This window comes from Rhyacophila brunnea, unplaced genomic scaffold (genome assembly GCF_057557595.1).
Source record: "Rhyacophila brunnea isolate RB1 unplaced genomic scaffold, BYU_Rbru_1.0 scaffold_5, whole genome shotgun sequence".
Lineage (NCBI taxonomy): Eukaryota > Metazoa > Arthropoda > Insecta > Trichoptera > Rhyacophilidae > Rhyacophila > Rhyacophila brunnea.
In genome coordinates this window covers 22,499,670-22,527,253 of record NW_028233170.1, presented here as the reverse complement: position 1 = coordinate 22,527,253, position 27,584 = coordinate 22,499,670, and the positions used below count along the sequence as shown (strand labels likewise).

The 27,584-nt window shown below is 34.1% G+C and overlaps 1 protein-coding gene across 1 annotated transcript; it reads left to right on the top strand.

Moving 5' to 3' along the window:
• Nucleotides 1-402: 402 nt before the first annotated feature.
• On the top strand, nucleotides 403-26,105 carry eys (eyes shut). The gene is made up of 22 exons (XM_085955729.1): nucleotides 403-584; nucleotides 8,084-8,232; nucleotides 8,956-9,186; nucleotides 9,524-9,637; nucleotides 10,748-10,916; nucleotides 12,871-13,114; nucleotides 14,048-14,086; nucleotides 14,970-15,283; nucleotides 16,288-16,501; nucleotides 16,758-16,909; nucleotides 17,710-17,846; nucleotides 18,415-18,663; nucleotides 18,747-18,923; nucleotides 19,405-19,636; nucleotides 20,080-20,243; nucleotides 20,528-20,731; nucleotides 21,391-21,594; nucleotides 21,783-21,911; nucleotides 22,889-23,134; nucleotides 23,994-24,175; nucleotides 24,718-25,018; nucleotides 25,484-26,105. The coding sequence occupies exons 1-22, from the start codon at nucleotides 403-405 to the stop codon at nucleotides 25,648-25,650; spliced, it is 4,200 nt and encodes a 1,399-aa protein (XP_085811855.1). The 3' UTR covers nucleotides 25,651-26,105.
• The last annotated feature ends 1,479 nt before the right edge of the window (nucleotides 26,106-27,584 follow it).

Below are 27,584 nucleotides of genomic sequence, written 5' to 3'. Positions count from 1 at the left end.
AAATAACGAATCATAATTGATATATTCACTATTATAATATATTTATTAAAATATGGTCACCGTAAACGTAGATGTTTTTTTTTTATTTCAAGGGCCCCTAGATTCCTTTAATATGGCCCTGATGTGGGCTTCTTCCCTCGGTCCATTGATACGTTCCACACAATGCTTAGCTGACCTTTAATATTTCCACAATCCAGTTTTTTTTTTATTACCGACACCTAAATCGAAAGTGGACAAATTTAATTGTGATCATTTTGATTAACTCAGTTTTTTGTACTCCTATGTCCATTTGTCATGCCGGGATGAAAAAAAAATCAACAAATGATCAATGTTGCATAATAAAATTCGGCTCATATTATTATTGTTATGTTATATTTCAGCTAATGCAGAGTACCATGTGATATGTTGGAGGGTGACAGGGTGCTGCCAAGGGTTGGAGGGTGGCAGAGCTGGAGACAAAGATGTGGCTTAATCACTGTTCTGCTGACGACGTGCTTCCTTGTGCTGCCTGGAGCTACCCTGGCTGGCCTGGCTTGCCTCAGCAATCCTTGTATAAATGGAGTTTGCATCGATGACCTCAATAGGTAAGAATTAACTTCGTAGAAAACTATTTTTACGTATATAATTTAAATCTTGTGTTTGCCCTATTGAGAAGTGCTGTACAATTGTGTAAAATATTGTTATGATAACTGTGTAGTGTTAAATATTTTATTAGTTTTTTTTTTATTAACAGGTAAATCAATTTTCTGGTAAAGATTTTCCTATCAGCCCCGGTAAATATAGTAATAATTGTAATACATCAAGATTTTTTGCAAACTGGACTATGTTGAACATACATAACTTGAAAACACCTCAGATATAACTAGAAAAAATTACATCACAAAAAATACGACGCCTACGGGATTTGAATTCGTATATTTATTGGTATTGCGCCAATGTGCTTTAACCAATTAATCTACAGGCTTCCTACTTAATTAAGATAATTTAAACTAGTAGGTGCTACATGAAATTTACAACACAAAAACCGATAGTCAATAATACCGCAATTTGATAAGCATTTCATGTAGAACATACTAGTTTAAATTATTGTACCTAATTAAGTAAGAGGCCTGTAGCTTAATTAGATAAAGCATATTGGCGTGATACCAGTGGATATACGGGTTTAAATCCTGTCAGGCGTCGTATTTTTGTCAAATATGATTTTTTCTAGTAGGTATCTGAGGTGTTTTCAAATTTTATATGTTCAATATATGGAATCTGAAATTCTCAAATCTTGTGAATTATTCGTTGAATAAAAGAAATTGTTTATTGACTATGTATTATATACATAAATAATTACAGGACTGCATAAGGTGGTGGTAAGTAGGCATATGTATCTTGAGTATATTAGAACGATTCAGTGCCTATCTGTTCGTGGCAACTGCTTAACTTCTTACAACGAAATTTGTGAAAATTGTAACCCCCTTTTTAAAATTTCTCGACGATACTTTACCAACTTCCATTATCAGTGATTATATCGACATTTTTAGAGAATGGTTTGGTGGAAAACATTACGTAACTTTCTACATAAGAAGACTTAAAAATATTTTCCAGAATCGCCGTTTTACTATTGGACGGTGTTTTCAGACTTTCGTAACACTAATATTGAAAGCGGTTTTAGTATTTTTTATAGATATTGATACCTACCTATCGTTCTATAATAGATAGTTCTATAGAACGATATCAAGATTATAGACTACCACTATACTTGGGTTTCATTGATTATTATAAGGCATATCATAGTATCATCGGAACCAAATCACAAAATAAAAATTTTACAAAGTATTTAAGTACTGTCAACATTTGACTATACTCTTCTCTACTTTATTTGTTATCCATTATCAGTGTATAGCTTGCCTACCCCCACGGGACGGACTTACTTTCGTATTACCCTAATAAACTACAGGACTAAATAAATATGACAATCATCGTAAATTTGTATTAGATTAGAAGGTTTTCTAGTTTCTAGTTTTTTTTAAACAAAATTACAAAAAACTCAAACTTAAAACTCCGTTAGGTATTGTAAACAAACCAAATGACTTCACGAACCGGACCGCATTTTTTTCCACGAAACGAAACGATAGTTTTGAAGATTTCACTATTCGGAACTGAGTTCCAGGCCATTTCGAACGCTAGTTATAGAATAATTATATTTCATAAAGATGCGTTCCCATTCCAAGTAACGCAAAAATTCACTCAGGCATTTATATTGATATGACTATGTTTCGGTTAGAGCTAAGATAAAAAAGCCTAAAACATATTTTGACATCATTAATAAATTAATTCATTGTTACTTTGCAGACAAAAATAACATTCAAAGTATTAGTGTAAAAAGCATGAAAGACAATAAAAATTTGAAAGAACTCTGGTAACATTTGCTGCGATGGCGATTTATCGAATAGTCAAAATGTTCAAAGGAGGGATTTAAAACTGTCAGCGCTTCAAGCCTCCACGCACCTAAAGACACCACTGATAATGGAATTTTGGGCCATTTAGATAAATAAACACTGAGACAAACAAGTACTTATTTACGGCTTTATGATCGTGACTGATCCGCGGCGGCCCTAGTAGTCTAGTGTGTAAGCCGCTGACCTTTCATCCGGGGGCTCCGGTTTCGATCCCGGTGAGGTAACAATATATGTATGTGATTTTCACAAAGCCAGAGTATTTGTGATTATTTAACTTCTATTACTAAATAGTTGTAGTAGTAAAAAAAGAATATATTATAGTATGAAATATTTTCTTGTGAGCCTTTAGGGCAGGGGGGAGCATCAAATATACCATATTGCAGTGGCGAAGGGTGAAGGTAGGCTGTTAAGATAAGGCATCAATAGCGTACACTAAACTTTGTCAGTCACACGTATTTATTTTCATTGAAATAAAACAACAATTTACAGACGGTGTTGGTTAGTTTTTAAAATTCAATTAAACCTGCGAAGCCAAGCTACAATAAATAATCGTCAAAAAATACTCGTCTATCTATAAAATATCTAAAATCATGCAATTAAATCATACATCACTTTGGATATTTTATAGATAGAATAATATGTGTTATCTATTATAGTTTGGTTTAGGCAGGGCTTAAAAAAACACCAACAATATGTGTAAAATGTCATCTTAATCCATCGAAAATAAATAAGTATGAATAAAAAAGTGTGTAGAATTTTGTCGTACCGCCTAAAGTATACCAAAACTATTATGGTTTGGTTTTGGCAAGGTTTAATTCATTTTTAAAAACTAACCAACACCATCTGTAAATTGTTGTATTAGTCCAATAAAAACCAATACGTATGACTAACAAAGTTTAATGTGCAATATTTATGGCGGATCTTAACAGCCTACCTCCACCCTCCGCTACTGCCATATTGTACCAATTCGTGATTTTATAGTATTTATTATTTAAATGATCCCAAAGTACTTAACCAACACATATTTTAACATGCCTGTAAACTGTAAATAATCGGAACCATGCTTTTCCCTTAGCTAATTTAGTAAGTACATAGGTATACTCTGTTTACATAATTACAGCAGCAGCTGTCGACTATTGATTACCTACCTATTACCTTTATTGTGTGTTGGAACAGAGATTTATTTTGTCTAGGTGGTTGCTAAGGGTTGAAACAGACAGTGTAAGTGCAAAGTGTAAGGAAAGAAACTGTCTTGGGGGAACAAAATAGCTATTAGATTTTTACGTGACCGAACTCGGCAAATTGTGTCGCATAACGATTTCGTATAGGTATTTTGTATTTCACTACTGCATTGAATCCAATCTAAAAAAAACTAGCACATTCTAGCTAGGTATGTATCTATCTGTAGATATGTATATTGTATGCTATAAAGTATAAACGGATGTATGGCTATTTCCACGTTTTATTTGACCATAAAACCTATTCTTACACATTAAAAAGTGGTAGGAAAAGTGAACCTAAAAGTATTTTACTACCTTCTATGTAATATAAAAAATAAGCTTAAATCTGCAATGTTTATTTGTTGGGTTTTGTGTTAAGTTTTTATATCATGTTTTTACGCTCAATTTTCGCCTACTTCCCTTATACGTAAACTATATTTGAATTTCGATATAACATGTACTTATTCCATTTGAATCGTTTTTAGCGAACTGCGTTTCGCCTTTCGGCATTATTCACAATATTCTACCGGTATGTACAGATTATAGTTATTATATTCAGTAACGCCCCTAGATAAAGTGCCGCCCTTAGGTAAACTTAGGCTCATTTTTGTCTCAAATTTTGTGACCTACCTATTTTCCTATCTTAAACTTATAAATGATATAAAATATTGAAAAAAAAAATAACGTACATATTGTTATCTACTGAGCATTGGAGCATTTCTACGAAACATACTCTCAATCAGTGATGGTTTTAGGTACGTAGAGGTCTGCGCCACTCACAAGTTTGAAGTCCTCTTTGTGATTTAATAAAATTAAGATGTCGGTACTTTCTAAAACAAAGCGACCGCATTGTTCGCTTGATGGAAAATCGCCACTGCTTTCAAAAGTTGTAATGATAGTATTCATAGACTAATAGTATTCATTCCTTAATTTTCCGCCCCTAAGTAACGCAGGGCCTACTTGCCCTCACGCAACGTCATTTACTGTTTTAGTCTATTCTGGTTATATAAATACCAAATTAACATATATTAATACTTTCAACCGAAGGTACTTGATGGAATTTGAATTTAAATTCTAATGGATTCAAGCCCTGTATTCGGCCTGAAGATGCCGAAAAGCGAAACCCGGGTCGCGAGAAACGACTTAAATGGAAGAGTACAGAGCTTGACTCCATTAGAATTTAAATTAACATATATTAAAACACAAAAAGACATGCATTGAAGAATCCGAAATGTTGGAATTTTGTTTTTTTTACATTCAATTTTTCCGATCCGATCCTGATAAGATCATAATAATATAGGCCTCCACATGGTGGAGGTTTGTATTAACATATTTTTTTGTTTTTACGAGAAATGGATGTCAGCCACTTGCTCAACCTATATTATTTAGGTCCAGACTCATACACAAATTGAAAAACAATAATATGTGTACTTGCCAGACCCAGGATTCGAACCTGGGACCCAGGACGCTAAAGGCCGATGCTTAAGCCGTGCGGCCATCGTGGAATTAAAATACTTAGTGCTTATATATAATTAAACATAATATTTAATATCGCAAAACAAGCATTTTTCCTAAGTACAGAAACTTCTTAGATATTGGAGTACCTATTAAATATTGGTAATTATTAGAATATTAATATTAAAAAGTAGGTATTTTGGCGGTGATTCTGTTTCAAGATTTTTTTATGAAATTTTGAGAAGAAATTATTGTTAGAAGAGTAGTAGAGAATTCAAGGCTTTTTTACCATCATGTGTGACCTATCCATTGAAACAATATACAATCCGGTAAGACCCACAAAATATGCGTACAAAAAACTTTCGAGGTCTCTGGCCTGGACGGTAATTATTATTTATTTTTGTGGAGAAAAACTCTCGGACGGAAAAATCAAGCAAACGAAGAATTTGTCATTCGAGAATCTCGAAAAATAAATAAACAGTCTCGAATATCAACTCTCAAAGGATAATTGAAAGAAGTCGTCAAATATCAAGATCTAATCGCATGGTAATTCTCGCAGTTTTTTCGTTGCTCTCGGACGGTTTCCTAAAATTATATTTTTCCATTTGATCATTGTTTACTCCGTCCCTGATACGATATTAGGTTTCATCAGCAACTACAAAATATAATATTAAAATTGAAGACATTTTACATTCCTTTGTAATGAATTACTAATGATATTTCATATACATATTGTGAAAAACTGATTCCAACTTTGATTTCTTTAGTTAAATAATTTATACCAAAAGTTTCGGGGGTTTTTCTATGTTATCATAATATTAAGTATTATAGAATATATGTGGAAAGTCCATCTAAGGACGTGCGAGAACAATCTATTATGTACTTACTAATAATGAAATGTATGTTCGTCTGGACTTGAAACGTGCACACTTTATGGAGATAAATCGGACGTCATTCATAGAAATTTGTCATTTTGGCCGCCATCTTGGTATTTTATCGGCTTCCAATTGCGAAATATAAAGTCTATATTAATCAATTAATTTTTAACACCATAAAATACATTCCAACTGAAAAACAATCAAATCATAAAAATACTGGAAAATTTTAATTTTGGAGACCGTCTTGTTTTTTATAGGTTTCCAATTGTTTAACATGCTTGTCCAGATGATATGTGTCTCGCCGCGATACGCCGCATGTGCGTGTGGACGGCTCAATGAGGTCACTATAATTAATATCCAACGTCATAAAAATACATGTCTTCACTGAAAATAAGTCGAATCAGATAACAATATTATAGAATATTAGCATTTTGGCGGCCATCTTGGTTTTTTATAAGCTTCCAATTTGCAAAATTTAGCTTCGAATTTGTATTCAGCGCCATAAAATACATCGCAGAACTAAAAATCAATTAAATGATTATGAATGAATTGAAAATACTCAAATATTTGGTTCTTATTAATTAAGTGGTATGCTTCCAGTGGCGGTTCGTGGATAAGATATCTGGGGGTTCTGCGGTTCATTAAGGTGATTCATCAGTGAAACGCCAAATAATTTTCTACCATAGGCGCGACGAAATTTTGCACTCGCTCCCATTCTGAGAGAGCATGTAGAGCTGGAAGGACGTCATTTTGCTTCGTGATGGCGACGGCCGTAATAATTTCTAAATCGTGTAAAGATGACTTAAAACGTTACCCATTTACTTTAAAAAGAAAACATGTCAATGAATATATTATTATTGTCACTGATAAAACAATAAACAGAACATTAAATGGACACATGTTGGATTTATAAGACAAATAATATTTGGTTTGACATGCCTCATTTGCACCCGCGACCCGCAAACCGCGCATCGCCTAGCGACGATCTTTTTAGACCGTGTCTCAACTAATGCATGGCCTTAAAAATAAAAAAAATGTTTAACATCAAAATTAAATATAAATTATTAAGTATATATTAAATATAAATTAATAAGTAATTAAAATAAAGAACTTTGCATAAATTGCTTGCAGAAATAAATTTTAACAATGTTAATAAATCATTAAAGCTATATTTATTTCCTCCGCTGTCGCGCGCGTGTTCAGGTACGAACGCAAAAACGGTGATATACTGTCGGGCCGGCAGTACCGATCAAGCTCCCAGCTGCCTGCCCCGCTCCCCGCACCCCTCCTGCGCCCATTCGAGCATATTCATTTGAAAACGGTACTGCAGTACCGAGGTGTATGATAATTATTGGATGTATCGGTGCACGGGCGAGCTTAATTCACGCTTAAATAATATTGATATTTTCATATAATATACATAAATTTATGTATATTATAATATTCCATTTTACTCAATTTGCTTGGGGGTGCTGCAGTTCCGCAGTGCATATGGACGAGCCGCCACTGCATGCTTCTAATGATAATATGCAGGAAATATTAAATAGGTACATGTCGTCAGGAAAGAGTTTATTACTGAAGGGGCTAATAAATTCAAATTCGCCAAACGTCCATGGTCAATTCGCCGCTTGTGGTGATTGGCAACGGGACAACTCCACATGACTTTATTAGTGGTGTGTTAAGGGAGTTGGAGGCCTGAGACACTGACTGATTTGATAGGTACATGATAAATAATAACCATAAATTGCAACTTCCAGCATATCTACTGAACATATAAATTTATCACTTTTCTAGAATCACATCTTGTGGTTTGAAAAATAATTATTATTGAAAAAATATATTTGATACCTATGTCTAAAAATCTGCAGGGATTTTCTTATGCTTTGGATAATATTCTCAACCATTTAAGATTTTGGTATAATTTAATACCTAGTTGTATGACTGGTTTGAACTATTTCAAGATCCCTTCTTAAATCGTCTGATGAATCGATTGCATCATCTGCGTCAAAGAGAGTCGCCTTGGGCTCTCTATGGTAACTTACTTTTACAATAATATGTATTTTATTGTTTGTATTGTTTGCAGTACATACAGCTGCTATTGCATCGATGGTTACACAGGCGTTGAATGCCAGACCAACTGGGATGAATGCTGGTCATCCCCGTGCAAAAATGGGGGAAGTTGTATTGATGGCATCGCAGAATACAACTGCACTTGCCCTGAAGGATTTGTAGGTATGTGATTATATACTAATCAGTAGCAATCGTAATAATATAAAGGCAGTTTACATTCAATCATAATAATGTGTATTTTATTTGTTTGATATAATAAAATAATTCAATACGTAGATAAAAAATCTGTCTTAGTTTATGGAATATGGTTATATTTTTTATGCCCAAGAGATGAATTTATAAATTAAATAATATATTATGGTCGTCCTAATAATTTCTTATTTCATTTTATGTTACCACTGTTTAACTTTTTAACATAACAGACTAAATTTTACACAGCAATCCATGTAGGTTCATATTAATTTACTTCTTTAAATTTCAGTTAAAGCCAAAGATGTTGAAAAAAACCTCCAATAGATTACAAAAATAAAGAAGTTTTGGGAATACTGCACTTATTTTTTGCATGCAAAATGGCACTTATGTTAAACCGGAACTTGCTTTAGTGATTTTTGCAAAGAAATCAGAGAAGGCTTTATCTAGAAAGAGACTCAACATTTTTGGTTAAGACACGTCCTTGAAAAACTAAGATTAGACTTAGGTACCTAATCAATCAAGCGATTGACGCGATGGCACTTTATTCAAAACTCATTCCGAGGATCATAGAATCTATATTTGATTATTGAAATTTTTATTATTTAATTTGAGTTTTTGTTTGAATTATTTTATGGAGAAGTATGTCCCTTGATCTACAATACCATAAACACTTGAGTTATTATGATTTTCTAGGTCTAGATTGTGAGGAAGATTTTGATGAATGCGATTCCAATCCATGTCTCAACAATGGTACCTGTGTAGACGCTCCTAACGGCTACCAATGCGCTTGTTTGCCAGGATACTTGGGAGAGCTCTGCGAGTTAGATGTGGCAGTTTGTAATCTCACTGAAGAAACGAGATGTTCAAATGGTGGATTGTGCATTGAGGGACTGGGAATGGCATTCACTTGCAAATGTTCCACAGGTGTTTATTTATATATTTCTCATATGAGAATAAGTTTTATGAAATATCAGTGATAGATATGAAATGACAGATACAAAAAATCCTTCAAAGCACTGGGTAATTTAACCTTTTCACTGTCAAGTAAATTTTACTAGGTGGATACCTGTAGGCCAGTTATTTTTGGAATACAATAAATAATTATAATTAATAATAATAATTACTAATTATAAATCCTCCAAACCGCCGTACCTCAAGTTGGAGTTTTCGCCGTCTAGCTCAATGTACCTATATAAAAAATCGGACTGAACACCCAATTACATAAATAGGTTTTAAATATATAGATTTTTTGCATTTTTAGGTTGGGAAGGAAAACTGTGTGACGTTCCAATAAATGAATGCTCTTCATCACCCTGTCAGAACGGAGGACTGTGTATCGATCAGCATGCGGACTACCTGTGTGCATGCACTTTTGGTGAGGTTTCCTTCCAGTATTTTATTCATACACATTTATCGTGGCATCTCACCTGAATAAATCGGTTCAATCGTCAGGTTCAGCAGCTCTTTTAGTTGAGTCTAACAAAGCTAAAAGATATGACTGTCTGTCACCTAATTATATTGTCTGTCACCTGAGTTTCGAGACATTTGGACCCTGGGGACCGACTGCTTCGAAGACAGTGGCTGAGATCGATTGTTGCTTGACTGATAAAACAGGTGAGTGCCGTTCAACTGAGTACCTGAGACAATGAATAAGTAAATAAATCCAAAGAGGTAATGCAGTCACTGTTTTAGGTACTATTGAGGTATCCAGGGGACTGGAGGAGGTGTTTTATATACTTGGGGAAACCTAGTATATCAATAGTTTTATAATTATTATTTTATTGGTTAATATTATATTATAATAGTATGTACTATATCGTTTAATTTTACACGTTTTTCCACTTATTTTGTTTTACTCTTTTATTATTGTTTCTCTATATAATTTATTAATTCTCTATATAATTTTCAATGTAATAATATTCTAATATGTAACTTTACTGTTTGTTTGCAATAACAATATATTATCATTTGTATTTTATACCCGTTTACACGTGCATGGATTTACTGCTGACATAACAAGAAAACGCACATCTAAACACGTATTATCGTGCAAGTTGTAAGATTCCATGCATGGATCAAAAAAGTTCAGAAGCTTCTGAATTTTCATGCAATAATTGGTACTTGCATGGCGGTGCATGGCGCACAGAACATTTTGACGTTTACTGATTATATACGAACCTGTCCGTAGCTGTCAAATAGCACCATACAATGACAAAATTGCGTCTCGCTTATGCTTGAAGAATGAGATTAGAGAGACAGTCAGCACAAATACGTATAAACAGTTATCATCGCGATAGTTTAAAATACACACTATTGGTGCCAGTAAATCCATGCACGTGTACAGGCGCTATTATATTTAATATCACCTATCATCTGCAGGCCAAAGCTGTTATATGACAACTATAGGAAAACGTCACTAGATGTAGTTGCACGTACATTTTTTCGAAGCAAGTATGTTAAGGTTGTGATTTTGTTTTGATTTTAGGATTCACCGGGAAGAGTTGTGAATCACAAATTGAGCTCTGTGCAAATAATACCTGCACAAACAAGGCTCTCTGCATGATGGAGGACACCATACGAGTTTGCTACTGCGTACCAGACTATCACGGGGAAAAATGCCAATTTCAATATGATGAATGCTTATTGAGCCCAAAGTAAGAGAATAAAATATTCGAAACAGAGAATTTTAAATATAACATTCTTCGATATATCTATTATTCTTATATCTGACACACCCAAAGTGGAATAGTGGCAGTGTGCACCAGGTTGAATCCCGCATTAGGCAAAATTCCCATGTTGTATTTTTTAAAGGTATGTTGTAAGGACCTAATATGGTGTGTATATTATGTGACTTCAACAACGAATCCGGGTGCTTTACTTTATTTTGTTCATAATATGAGGTGATATATTTGTGATAAACAATGTTTGTGTGTGTCAAGCATTACTAGTTGGTTTTAACATTAGTTTCTACTTTCTATCGTCCGACGTATTGTGTTTTCATTTATTAAGTATGGGCAAAATGAAATTGCACATATTGACATTAATTTATATGTATTAGTTTAAATATGTAGTCGATAAATATTTAAATATTTTAGTGTGATTTTAGTGGGTTTTAGAAGTTATAGATTATTACAAATTGTATTAAATAATTACACATAGAATAATAAATTTATGTAGATACATATTTTTTGTTAGATTTTCACCTTCATATGTGGCTTATCAGTTTTTGTAATTAGACACCTCATATTCCCTTTAATCTCACATATTTATGTTCTAATATGATGATTTAACTACTTGATTAAGCCTTAAATGCAAGATGGCAACATTCAAGGTCTAATATTATTACCACCTTATAGTCGGCTTATAATGTCGTGGGTCCCAGGTTTGAATCCTGGGTCTGGCAAATAAACAATATATTGTTTTTCAATTTGTGTTCGGAGTCAGAGTATGGACCTAATAGGTTGAGCAAGTGGCTAACATCCATTTCTCGTAAAATCCACTCAGTGGAGGTTCATATGATCCTCTCAGGATCGAACATGGTGAAGTAAATAATTATTAGAATTTAACATTGACATCTGTGAATAATACCTAAGTAGGTAGTTGATACACCCCTGTTACAGGCGGGCTTCTCCCGGTGTAAAATAATCATTTAGTAGTCATAAGTCGAAACGTAACCCTGACCTCTAGAAACGGCTTCATAAAACATCTAATCTGATTCCTTGCTCAACTACGTAATTTTATTTTTTTTATTCATGAGTAAAGGCCTTCGTCCGGTGCGTGAAAATCACTTACTGGGCGGAGGTGTAATTAAGATAGATTTAAAGTATAAATGATGATGGATGAAAGAGATAATTTTAAGATTAAATATAAGTACTTATTCAAATATAATAAATTTTGCCGCGCTTGCCGGCAACGTTCAAATTTCCACGCGCCTGCGCCGGGGTGGTCCTCGTGATTCGTCAAATCAAAAACATCACGCGATAAAATTTGGCCAATCACGAGAGTCCTTTTTGCTGGACGGCGTGGGTACGCGAAGTTTGAAAAAAAAAAAAAGTTAGTGAGCATCCCTTTTCCAACATGTACGGACCTGCGAAACTTATTGTTAAAACAAAATATGTAAACGTGTAAAGAAAATGTAAAATATAAGAGAATACTAAGTTACGCACGAGACAGACGTGGTTTCATTTAATTTCTCCTCAATTTAAAATATCTTTTTTTGTGAATCCGGGGTTCGATGGACACCTGAGTTAGCCGCTGGAACCCCGGGTATCTCATAGTTATAACTATTTTTTCAGCACACTTTGTCTACTGCAGAGAACTGCAAGTTTTTAAATAAAATTTCATTCTCACAAAAAAATATAAAGAATAATATAGTTTGTTGCTGAAAGCCAATGAATGATATTTTCATTACTCTTTAATACCTTGGACGCTAAAGACGCGCCTAGCGCGTAACGATTAGGTGGCCATTCGATATAATTAGCATGCTATTTAAATGTGTTCATTAAAAAGTAATTATCTCGTCAACAGTCAATGTGTTAATGTCATCAATGTTTCTATTAATCGGATAAAAGTGAATATAAGTAGTAAGTTATTTTACCATTTCAGTAGGTGCATGAATGGTGGAACTTGCATAGACGGAGTGGACAACTTCACATGCTCCTGTCCGCCCAGATTAACGGGCATGCTGTGTGAATGTCTCATCTTGGATGACGAAGAAGTGGACTGCGAATACGTGAGTCCTTCGCCTCCGCCCACCGATTCCACGCCCACCACGATGCTGATAACACCCAGCCTGACTCCCGTGCCGCATTCCAGCACTTTTATTGGCGGCGAAGAGACCACCCTTAACGGTGTAACCGTATTTTATGGAAATATATCAACAGATCAACCGTCGACGACAATGACTACCATGACTGTTGATGTTGAATCCACTGTGACATTTGTGCCAACTCATATTTGGGACCAAAGTACACTTCGTACAACATTAGATAATAATATTACTACCATACCTTCAACTATCTATCCAATTCAATCGACTACCTTTACGGAATCTTCTCACACATTCACGAGTGTAACTATCGGTGAATCGTTGCTCGGCGCGAGTACTGTCAATAAACCGGACAATGTTACAGAAATGATGTCCACGTCATCCGAATATACAACTACAGAAATGATTACAACAGACATTACTATTCCTGAGTTAGAAACTAGATTTTTCGATACAACTACATCTAAAGATATGACAACGTTGCATATTTCATCTACAATTCAACTGACTACAGTCAATACAGAATTAACAACAGATAAAACTGAAGCGACCAGCAGTTTTAATTTTGTCAATTCAACTGGTTTTATGACAAGCACAATTGAATCAAAAACAAATCCGCCAACCACAATAACAGATGTTTATTCGACTACTTTAGTAGTAAATGATTCGACGACTGTTGATAGTTTGTCCACCGTGACAGAAGTAATAATACCCGGTGTATTGGGGACCGACACGGCAACGATGACCACCAAAATAACTGAAGCAACTGATTTCACCACCAAGTCTGTTGTAACGACAGAGGAATCTTTTGTAAATAAAACTCCTAGTGTAGAAACGCAAACAATTCCTTCCACGTTGACGGAGACAACAACTGCAGCAATTACTTCCCTCTTTACTGAAGCGCCAGAAACTACTCTTATGACTACTTTATCGACGATTGACTTTACCAAACAGACTCTGGATACTACTACATATGCCACTACAGATGGACAAAACTGTAGCAATTTTAAATGTCAGAATGGCGGTTCTTGCGTACAATCAACTGAAGGACCTCGGGTAATTGTATAACATATATCTAATTAAAATTAAATTGATAAAACCACTCATGCTTCATTGTCTTCATCTTCTCCTTTAGTAAGTCTCATATTACTGTTTCAACACCAGCAGTCTTGCTTGGTTTCTTGATGCCAGGATTCCAAAAAATGATAGTGTCTTGTATTTGAACCATTACTAAGCCATTAGTCAGCAAACTGCGGCTTATGAGCCACATGTGGCTCTTTCATATGGACATGCGGCTCTTCAGAAATATTGAATGTAAAAATAAAACTTCCTTAACTACTTCCAAAAATGTTTATTATCTCAGGACAGCTATTTCAAGCATGAGGAAATCTTTTCTGTGTAGGTTGGTTTTTGGAATTCAGAAATACTGCAGCGATTCTACCTTTTAGTACAGATTTTCTCAACACCTAAATCAACAAATTTAATTACTATTCAATTGATATCGACACCGCACTATTGTAATGCAAATCTGAAGGTCTATTCCAACATAATTATCCAAAAATCATGCAAAATTGTAATAAAAATGCTATAATGTATTCTATATTGTGTTTAGTAATAAATAACACTTTTAACAGCAGTTGGCCGGTGTTAATCTGTGTTAATTATATAACTGCTTGCGTTGTCATATTATTGTGACGTTGGCTATAAAGCAAAACAATTCGCCTTTTAGATAACCATTTTGCACAAAAAATACGTCCATAACATATTGGGGATATCTCGGATCACGAAAATGATGTTATGTAGTTGGTTAGACCTGCTAAAGTCTTTCAAAGCTGTCAGACCCCCCTCCCCCCATGTAAAAATATATCATTTGGCTCATAAAAAAATCTAACTTGTTGTGCTCCTTATGTTTGATTCTTCTGTTTTGTTTAATTTGCAGTGTGTTTGCAAGTTTGACTTTGATGGTCCGTTCTGCGAGAATGTTCTTGGGATTGCAGCGGCAGCTTTCAGCGGTGATTCTTACCTCACGCACAAACTCACCAACATGTCGGGCATCCGGGTGCAGATCCACGCGAAGACCTTGTCTTCTGAAGGCTTGATCATGTATTCCAACATCGGTCAAGATACTTACATGTGTTTGTACATGCACAAAGGACTATTGAAATTCAAGTTTTCTTGCGGCTATCAAACGATGCTACTTAGTGAATTAGAAGTGCCAATTAACACTGGATATGAATTGAGGATAAAAGCAGTGTAAGTCAAATTAATTGCTATGTAATTTACTTATAGTAACCTTTCATCAGGCCAAGTCAAATTCATCTTAATTAAATCTGACTGATCTGAGAAGACCAATGCATCAAGTAACATTTTTTAATTATGCAATAGGCAACAGAAAAAATGTGGACACATTGGACAGTGGCAATCATCTTAAATATAATACAGTACACTCTCAGTAATACGCCGCTCGATTATCCGACAACTACTATAATCCGCCGTTATTTTTACAAAGTTGAAAGCACAAAATCAAGCTATATAATTCGCCGGTATTCGTATATCAAATTCAGTAGTCCACCACGTATTATACACCGTAGATGAGACAGTTAGGAAACTTCTCCCCCATAAAACGTACGTTCATCGCTAAGAAAGTAATGCACCAGGGAGGAAAGTGCACAAGGACCACATCACAATTATGCCGTGCTCCAATGGAACCAGGACACACAAGCTGAAGCTTTTGGTAAAGATTCAAGACTATCTGCCTCACTGAACAACTGGTTGTGTCAAGTGATTTACTGTTTAATATGTAGTTAATAAACTTAGTTTACAAATAATGTATAATTTAATACATATTTGATTTTGATTATAAATAAAACCGTAAATTGCTAGTACAAATTTCTCAATAAAAACTATTTTTACGAAATACGTGTTTTAATTTTTACCATATTTTGTATGTATGCACTATATATAATCCGCCGCTTTCACTAGTTGGACACTTATCTGGTTTTTGGGGTGGCGGATTACAGAGAGAGTGCTGTTCCGGTACATATTTTAAGAAATGCAACTATGCGCCTTTTTTTGAATTAATAATGTAGTACAGTCGATTCCACTTAATTGGGACACATTGGGACTAGGGAATTTTAACCCGATTGAACGAAATCCACAAGAAATTAGAAAATGAATTAGCTAGGAGAATTATAATATATTTTAAAATACTGCCACTGACACATACTAACACCATTATATTTAACATGTTTTTACAGCTTGGAATTGACTGATGGACGAAGACATTGCAATGCGTCTCTACACATCAATGACACGCTCGCAATGAGTGGCGGGCAGGTAGCCGCCCCCACTTCCTATCCACCGGTCAGAGACTCTTGGCTCCATCTGGGTGCCGTTCCGGAAGGCTTCGGGGTCATTGATCACTCTCCACCTGAGACCGCACCCTTCACAGGATGCATGACGGGTCTCATGGTACGACAGTATTTTGAATAAGAATATTTCTTATGTAGTATTTACAGAAATTAAGATAAGCCAAAGATGCAAATGCTCTCCCCACTATACAAATTTTATGTATAAGTAATATTATTTATGTTCATCATTAAAAAAAAATTACTATGTTCTCTCGAAAGTGTCAAATTTTTTAAAAATAATTCATAGCTTTAATGTATTTTATCTTTAATTTAAAAACATCTATTTTTCTAGCTAATTGTAAGTCATTAATTTTCAGTTAGATGGCAAACCTAAACATATATTCAAAGATGCCAGTGACGGCTTTGAGATAACTGAATGTTCATCGCTGGCATGTTTATCAAATCCTTGCACAAACGGAGGAACGTGTAATGATATTGGAGAAAGATGGACCTGCAGTTGTTCTAATGGGTAATTTACATATTTACTACATTATAAAAATATACATTCTTTGTTTTATATCAGGCATGTTCAACTTCAAGTAAGCAGTGATACTTTATCCATTATCATAATAATTGGCAGTAATCTATCACACTTCCCCATTGTAATTCGTCAACACAAACGTATTATATTTGGCTGAAATAAATAAATTGCTAAAAATAATAACAAAATTACGGTCGCTTTCACAAAACCTAAAAAGTTAGTTTTGGTCTTTTTTGGGCACTCATATTTTGCTATAGGCCTTAAATAATTGTATTAAAAACTACGATATACACACTCAGTTTTATAACTAATTAATAACATAACACGAAGAACTACAAAATTATTGACATTTTCATTACACAGACATCATTGTCAAACTATGGAAAGACTCTACTATGCAATGGAAAGAGGAAATTACGCCTTTACAGTTTAAAGTGTGAGGATTCATATCTCTTATTATCACTTCTGCTGTAGTGTTGCAATATGAATCAAGTGATACGACGAGGTCACACAAGCTCCTTCATGGTTAATTTTGAAAATAACTTTCACATTAGCTTGTTAAGGAGATAAAAACAGGAGTGGTTAATGTTTCCCCTTCAAAGTCTCAATGAAATCATATTAGATTACAACTGAATTTAGATGCTTTTTACGTTTTCATGACTCAATCTATGATGCCATCGACTGGTCATTGGCATTGGAATTGAACAATATGCCTATTTTATATGATTATTCTTTTTCAATAACATTTTTAACACATTAGTGATTAATTAGGATTTCTTTTCTTGCAGATATTTGGGTGAACAATGTGAGAAATCAGTATGTGAAGTAAATCCTTGTCAATTTGGCGGCACTTGTGTTATTTACCCGGGAAGTGGATATCTCTGTCTGTGTCCATTAGGCAAACATGGAATGTTTTGTGAACACAGTAAGTATAAAAATTGATAATAAATTTCAAAAACAGTACTACCTATTCCCAGTAGTACACACAATAACATCTTCCCATTTTTTTTTTTTGATTTGAGATAACTCTGATTACTCTCGGATCAATAAATTCTGTATAATTTCAAGTTAACGCTGAATACCTCCTGTGTATGCGCAACACCAACCTAAAAAAGTCGTTGAACTGTAATATTTAACGTGACACGTGGCGCAGTGGCGCTAGTGTCGCAATGTGAGTATTAATAACTATCCAAATTTCCACAACTAAAGATTCAATTATTGCTCTCTAACTAGGGTTGCCGTTAAGAAATATTACATTTAACAGACACTGTGAAAGAGTGAACTCTTGGAATGCGTCATGGCATTTTTATCACTATTTTTATTGATTTTGGAGTTAAGTGTTATGTTGAAATAGTGCCCTGCTGAGGATAGTTTTAGTGATATTTGGGTACCAGCTTGTCAGCTATTTACTAGTAGGTCATAATGCTAAAAGATACATCTTTACTGTTAATTTTATTTCGAGTTTAGTATGTGATTTTAATAAAACCTTTCAGATTTGGAGATTGCTCAACCATCATTTTCTTCAATGGTGGGTGGATTATCATCGTTTGCAGCTTACCCACTTCCCTTCAGGCTCATCACTCACGGAATGGAGATGCGATTTAAGATACAGCCGCAGAACATGGATCAGATAGCATTGCTTGCTTTTCTTGGCCAGTCTGGTCCTCACGATCCGAAGAGTGATCATATGGCTGTGACCTTTGTCAAGGGATACATTATGCTCACATGGAATTTGGGCAATGGTAACAAAGATGTTCACAAACTTAATTTTTTATTTTGTTATAAGTAGTATTAGCAAAATTTGTAAGTTTTAATAATCTTCCAGGTCCTAGGCGCATTTTTACTTCGAGGCCGATAACATCACGGGGTAACAGACCTCACTTAATAAAGGTCGGAAGGCTCGGCAGAGCTGCCTGGCTATCTGTCGACAATATGCCCAACATCACAGGGAACGCTCCCGGCAATCTTCTCCAACTAGATGTTGCTCCATTACTCTATTTGGGTAAGAACAATCAATATTATAGTTATTATAAACACTTCTTTTTGTTACTTAATTATTATATTATTATTTTTAGAATTATTACCATATTTCTTTTTATAATTACACCAAAATCAATTTCATCTTAACGACATAATATTATCGATATTATCCTTAATTGCTATAAAATAAAAATATAATGAAAAATGTGATGACCTTGCCAAGCAGATGAATGGGCTGGGCATGAAAAATACAGTAATACAGTGGTACCTAAGTAGCATTAAACAACCACAGAGACGCCCGCAAAACTGGTTTTGTAAAATGAAAGTACTAAACATAAAAATAAAATAACTAGGTACCTACCTAAAAAAATTAAATAATATTAACTAAATTTGTTTTTTTTTTAAATCATCTATCTATTTCCACCAAGAATAGTAAAAATAATTAATAACAATCAAAAACTGTACCCAATATTAGTTGTGATATTAAATCATTTTATTTGCAGGTGGACATGAGTCAGCAAACTTTTCGACATTACCTCATGATTTACCACTGCATGGAGGCTTCTCCGGTTGCATTTGGGATTTATGGGTAGGCGGAGTAGGCGGGAGAGGCGGTGGAGGGGTGATTTGGGCGGCGAACAGAGGCCGAGCCGTTGGGCAATGCAGCGTAACGCAATGCCACCCCATGGTTTGTCACAACGGAGGAGCCTGCCTGCACCATGCGGCCACTTACAGGTTAGATAAATGTAACAGATTTGATACTGCTTTGAATGGATGATACATAACTTGTTGTTTTTCCAAAACATTAAATTTCACCAACACGCAACTGTGCCAAACTTGCTTTCTGGTTATATTATTATATTTTAATAATATATAATCAAAACAATCATATCTTGAGTTATTATGAGAATTACTAAATTTAGTATATTTTTTGGCAAATACCTACCATTTATTTCATATGGGTACAAAACAACAATATTTCTAAAAATAAAATCAAATAAACTACAAATAATAATATTATGCACTCCTTCGGTCTGTAATTATACGAGTACTATACTGGCAGATCACTTTAATGGTGTTAACTGTCAGTTCATATAATTAGGATCTCAGATAATCTTTTTAATTAAATAATATTTTGTCGACTAGTTATAGCTAATAAAGTGTTTTTTTTAATGCAGTTGTCTATGCAGCGGAAATTGGTTCGGTCCACTTTGCATGAGTCAACAGAACCCGTGCGATTCCACAGTTCATAAATGCACCGGGGGATCGACATGCGTTCCGACAGTCATGGGTTACCAGTGTGAATGTCCTCTGGGAAAAGCCGGCGTCTATTGTGATAAAAGTTAGTTTTTACCTGTTTCTCTATGGGTATAATGTAATAATGTAGTTTTTCTATACATCCAAACTTTTTTTAGTATTTCCTCAGCTCGCCGCCAAATGATAATTATTATCCTTTCTCAATCATATTTTTAGATTTCAAATCAGATTTAATCCGGACCTGAAATCCCCTGATTTCAATATTTTCAATCCCAGGATTTAGCTATATATAAATCATGTGGAATTACGAACTCTAATTGTAAATAATCATTTCATTGCTTACTTCATATTATTGTTATCGTGTTTTAGATGTTGAACTATCTGATGTATCATTTTCCGGCACACGGTCATATCTGCGATTGAAGACAATTTCTCTGGGCGATGTACATTTCAGTTTGGAATTTGAAGTTCGTCCTCTGCATCCTAAAGGAGTCATATTCTTCACGGAAACACACGATGGATGTTTTGTGTCTCTCACTTTGCAGGGCGGATTGCTGGAATACAGATGGGCAGGTATTGATAAGAATAACCATATTAATATTATAAGAAATTTCTATTTCCAAAGCCGGGATATTAGAATGGTGTTACCTGGCGGGCCTTGAATTTCTATGAAAAAATAAAACCTGCACAGTACGGCATGTATACACGCTCATTTTCTATGGCCGGCCTTGGATGCACTGATTTGTAAAGCGTGTAAACGCGCTTGTGGCATACATCCTGTTAAATAAGTAGGATTTTAAGAAATATTGTAAAATAAAAAAATAAAAGTTTTACCAAGGACACACGGTGCCAAATTGATGCGGATTGTCCACAATAACAGCAGTGTCAAATTGGCACTGTTTGTCTTCAATGGGTTAACGCTAAAAATATAATTTGAATGTTGATGTAACTGCGTTAAAAACAACGAAACATTTATGACATTTTGTAGTCACTTCACAAAATGAAACAATATCTTGCCGAGTGCTGGTTGGGAAGTTCTGTTATATAACGCATGCCTAATAATGAGTTTGATTGGTATTGTGCAAAGTGGCTTGTCATAAAGTATCAATTGATTATTGTATTGTATTGCGGTCTGTGACGAATCTTCTGTAAGAAAGAAACTTTCAAGGATGATGTTAATTTATCAATGTGTATTTAATTCTTTAAAAATAAAATAGTTTTATTTCTTGTAGGGCTCGATTGGGGTGGGAAGCCGACTGGCTCACGAGTGGTTGTTGTGGTGAGGAGTGGAGTCGTTTTGTCACTCGGGGCGTGGCATTCTGTCCGGGCCGGAAGATACGGCAGAAAACTGTTTCTTTGGGTCGATGGAACAATGACTACAGAGACGTTAGCGACTCACCAATCATTCAGTGCATTTAATACGTCCGTTTATATTGGTAATACTTTCAATACTACAAAATGTAAAAAATAAATCTATTTTTAAAGACTCAAGCAGGAAGTCTACGATTATGTTTGCTGCATATAAAAGAGGCATTTCTTGTTTATTCATAAATACAGATAGCTTTTAATATAATTTATTGTATACATATTTATAATTTATCATAAATACTTATTTGATTTAAAGGTGGCGTAAAAGATCTTTCAACGCTTCCATTTGATGTGATGTCTGGACCTCCAATGTCATTTACTGGTTGTGTTCGTAAAGTAATCATCAATGCTCAGCGATTGCCTCTCAATTTGAACCATATTTCAGGTAAGAATTTTGTAATTTTATAATACTTAACCATTACTATCATGATTGCGGAGCAACGAATCCACTCGCTCTTTCACATACATCTATAACCGACCTCCCCTTTGCAATATACACACTCTGTATTTTACAATACATACAGCGGCAATGAAATCACCGCCACTCAAAGATGTTGAAAAACCTTCTTCTGTAGAGATGGAGCCAAAATGTATGAAATTGAAGCAAAAAAGGACTTCTGGTTCACTGATTAAGTTAACTACAAGTGGACTACATTGTAGGTTCATTTGCATAGGACCTTCACATTACTCATATGACATTTACTTGCCAATTTGCAGGGCATATAAAAAACAATCCGTTGCGATGAGTAAATAAACAGCCAATACTTTAGACAGTATTTAGTAAGTAATTAGTAATCACAATAAATAAAAAAAAAATGCCGTCATTGTGTATGTAAGAAAATCAGAACGGCGACTGAGCGATTTTAATATTTGGGTAGCTTACCAACCTAACCATGTTTTATGCGCTTGCAAAATAATTTCAAATGTCATAACAGAAATACGTATATTATAATACTATTTCTTTACAGTACAAATTCTTTGGTGCATGAAATCGTTTTGAAGTTTGTATTTCCTTGTATGGCTTTATTATATTATAATGTGTTATAACGTCAGTCTATCTGGTAAAACTAGTAAATCACATTTTGGTAAGTAATTAAGATGTGAAAACGCTAAAATTAATGACTCTTTGAGTCTTTTGCACCTGTTAACACATCAAACCATTTAAAAAATTAATTCATACCTACCTCATAACCTCGTAAACACCAGGATTCATTATCATTTTGAATATGTAGTTTGCTTTCTGAAGTCTATTTAATTAAAATTGTTTTGGATAATTGACGATAAGTAATTATAGAGATAAAGCAAGGTGTGTGTTCGTTACAGAAACTATATAAATAATAGAGATATTACTTTTTTTTTGAGAATCGCGCAATGCCGATGACTGCGATGGAGATGTGTGCGGGGGCGACGTGTGCTGGAACGGCGGTACTTGCCTCATCGTTCAGGAGCTCGGGAAGAGTGTCGCAAGATGCATGTGTCCCCCGCAATACACGGGCGATCATTGTATGGAGCTTCAGCCGTGCCAGGACGGCGGATGCAACAGAGGCAAATGCGTGCAACAAGTTTGCGTATGTCCCGCAGGCTGGGGTGGTTATTCCTGTCAGAATCGTACGTATTCAGAATCTTCATTAATCAACCAATTTAATGCCCACTGAAATCTCCAACATAAAGATGGAAAACTTAATCAAGCAAGAGTATTGATTCGTATTTCTTTCAGAGTTTTAAATTGGACACCATTCCTCTAATTATAATTTTTTAACAAAATGTCACTTAACAAAATAACTTAATTGAGAGGCTAACGAAAGTAGCCATACTATATACATAGTAAAACAAATAGTCATAAGCAGTTTTCACATAACCAAATAGAAGGGAAGTGTGTGTAGCTATGTAAAAAATCTGTAAGCATTTTATTACTAACACTAGATTATAACATCTGTACACGTGCATGGATTTCACCCACGGTGGCCGCGTGGCTTAGGCGTTAGACTATCACGCCATGGGTCCCATGTTCGAATCCTGGGTCTGGCAAGTACACATATTGTTTTTCAATATGTGTGTGAGTCAGGGTATGGACCTAATAGGTTGAGCAAGTGGCTGACATCCATTTCTCGTAAAGAAAAAACAAAAATCTGTTGATACAAACCTCTACTCTGTGGAGGCCCATATGATCCTATTAGGATCGGACATGGTCGGATAAACGAGCTGTTACATTCCATGAACTTCTTTGTGTATAAAATGTTTGTTATTCTCCATAGCAAGAAATCATTTAATTTGAATATTTTGGTTAAACTTGACGTGAGAACAATGCATTACATATTTGAGAACCATAATAATTATCCTATTTATAGAATATTGAATTAATCGATTGATTTACTTAACTTGGTCCTATCCACCTGGATCCCTTGAATTGTCAGTTCCTCAATCATTTATTACCGATGCAAGTATATTTTGATTTATCTTATTTTAGAAATAAAAATGGACACCCCTCAATTTTCCGGCAACAGTTTCATGATAATGGACGAAGGAAAAATACAAAATTCAAACAAACAGAAAAGCATGGAGAAACTGCGATATAAAAGAAATGTAAATCATATTTATATGAACTTCACAACAGCATATCCTGATGGACTGTTGCTCTGGAGTGAAATGGTAAGGAGATTCAATTTCTAAGTGAATTGGATTTTATATTACCTACCTGTTTTCTATGGATGTACCAACTGACCTCTTCTCAAGAAAAGTTACATTATCCTGAAATCATATTTTTGTTTTGATGTTATATCGATTAAACGATTGTGACACATGTTTCGTCACCACTCCAAGACATCTTGTGGCATCGGTTGTCGTGTTGAGATTAAAAATAATGTTTTTAGACTTGATACATAGACAAATATATTGGGCTTCATTTAATCTGATTTGTTATTAAAAACATTTTTTTGCGAGAAGAGCTCAATAATTTTGATGTGCATGTTGGGTGTATAGTTCACCGCCAGCCTCGCAATGATTGTTCTACGGCGCATTCGCACATGTCACGCAAGTGCAGCTATCGCATGAAAAATTCAGAAGCCGGTAAACTTTTTTGACCTACGCTTGCAGTGTTGCAACTTGCACGACAATAACTGTTTACATTTAATCTGTGTAAACACTCATTTTTTTTCATTCTCAAACAACTCATTTGAATATTATTATTCCAGAAAAACAGAAAGTATGTTAGTATCGGTTTAGAAGGTGGATATTTGAAGATAAGCTGGATGCTACCCAAGCTGGCACAGAAGAAGATGCAAGAAGTCACAACAGCCGATTGGCTAGAGCCATTCCATGAAACTGAAGTGATCAAAGTCCTGCAGGCCGGCAGGCTTTCAAACGGTGACTGGCACACTCTCGATTTTAGATTTGAACCGGGGAACATATCCCTTACTACTGACAACAAAATTGTCTATGAAGAAACCGGACACAAGTACCAAACCAATGATCAAGATCTCATAATGTATATAGGTAAATAAAACATTTCTTAGAATTTCACATTATTGTTTTACTTTTTGGATGGAAGAACATCAGTGTATTCCCAGCTAATGGGAATGAAAAGATTAAATGAATTGCATCCTTTTCAATGCGGTTGAGATCATTTATAATCATAGTATTAACCCAATAATAATCCTTTTGATCATTCTTTCACATCAGGAAGTAGTCATTTAGATGCTATTTAATATATCACAGCAGATAAATTATAACGCCTGCAGAGGTTAAATGATTAGATATTCACTGTGGATTTAAAGAGTCGTGGGGTTGAATCCCTCGTCTGGCAAATCCAAATGTTGTTTTACAATGTGTGTTCAAATCCAGATTACAGACCTGATAGACAACCATTTCTACATGGGAGGCAGCCAACATCCATCCATACCAGATTGTAGTCAATTTAAACATAAAAATATTATACATAGTTTTATTATTCTTTTCTAGGAGGTTTTCCTCTCAACGTTTCAACACCCGGCCACACGAAAGGACTGTATGCATCAAATTTTGTCGGCTGCGTCAGCGAAGTTAACTTCGAATCGGAAAAATACACGATCAGCAATTTTTCCCATTTTGAAAGTGAAAATATAGAAGTGTGTCAATTATTTTCATGATTCAGCAGGTCACAAAGTGTCAATAAATAGTTAAGTACGTACGTAATAAGAAAATATATCAAAATCCAAAAAGTACAAACCCTTAAAAATACACCCATCGTAAATGTAGGAGTAATCTGCAACCCGAGGACAAAAGTCAATCCAATTTTTGTACCTAACAATAATTAATAAAAGTAAACTTAGATAGATTTTGAAAGACTGGCATTGTGGATTAATGACGGGCTTCTACGAATATTGTAAATAATGTTTCGCAGTGTTTATGTGTCAAGTTATTACATAATTGTTTTTATAATTTAAATGTTATTTAAAGGAAAAAAAAATGTTATTTTGTTAAGTAAGGTAGTCACATTATCTTCGCCAATATAAAATGTTTGATGCACAATTAATATTGTCTTAATGAAAAGGAAGAGGACGGTTGGTTGTTGGAGTGAATAAACTGATTGTTTATAGTACATAAAATATAATTGTTTTATTGATATTTATAATCATGTTCATACATATATATATATTTATATAAATTGTATAACTATTTTAATATATATATATATATATGTATATTTATACTTTCCCTAAACTAATGGATTTACAAAGACTTGATTACAATTCCGCATGTTTTAAACATTTTTATTTTACTTTTAGTATGTGTGTACATTTTTTCAATACCTCGATGTGGCAACATTCGTTTTAGTTTAGACCGATCACAATTAGTTAATAATTCATCTTCATGATAATTTCTTACAATTTGACTATACCACAAAAATTTATATTATTAAAGTAGTTTTTTTTTATAATGCAGCACAAATAAAGAGCTATTGTAAATTTGCCACAGTGCCACATTTAATACACTCAATAATTAGTACATAATATTTACTAGTAAAGTTAATGATAATTTAAATACATTTTCTTTATATGAAGTGTATTGACTCTAAGGAGGCCGTTAAACAAAAAAAAATGAATAACTCATTGCCATCGGTTGAGTTTGCAAGACAGCACAGGCGATAATAACCAATTAAATCACTCGTATGAAATGCCTTAGGCTCTCTTGTCGAATAACGATTAATTTGACATTTTTTTTCTTAACATGAAATTATTTAAGTAGTTTTAATAATTGTTAATGCTCGCTTGTTTAGGCCATTATGAGTAAAAAAGTAATGAAATTATTATCGGTATAATAAATTGTTACATACATACAAAAATGCATAGCCGGATCGTAAAACAGTTTAACATTCATATTAACATACTTTAAAATGCCCATAAATTGGAGAATTTTTCATTTTATTATTATCACATCGATTTAATTTATAATTACAAATTGAAATATTCATAGATAAATAAAGAGAAGATGAATGAACGTATGTACCCCCATAAATGTTTCTTTTTCTTTCAATAATATAATTTTAAAATCTCAATTGTACAATAAGTGTGAAGTACATTAAATTTAACAAATTCCCTACAATTTTTTTTACCGTACGGTAACAAAAACTAAGGTGCTTCAACCCCATTATCGGCTATCACAATAAAAACATTTTTAACTGGAACATTGATATACTGATATACACAAATATCGACTAACAATAAAATGTGCCTGTAGTATAATATAATTTATATCCTTATGGCTTTAGACATGGAGAATACACCGAATATTAAAGACACAATAAAATAATTGAAATCATCGATCCACAAAAATCAACCCTAGAAAAATATATTATTATCTTTCATTATAAAGAATTCATATAGACGCTACGTAACAATAAAAAATATTAATATGTCTGTAGTCTGAAGTAGAATGGAGTCAGAAAACGGAAGCACGACAAACATTTATTTATTTATTTATTTATTTATTTATTTATTTATTTATTTATTTATAAATATAAAAACAATATCTTTAGTCATTTAACATAGTAATTCAGCAAAATATATTTTTTAGGCTTTTA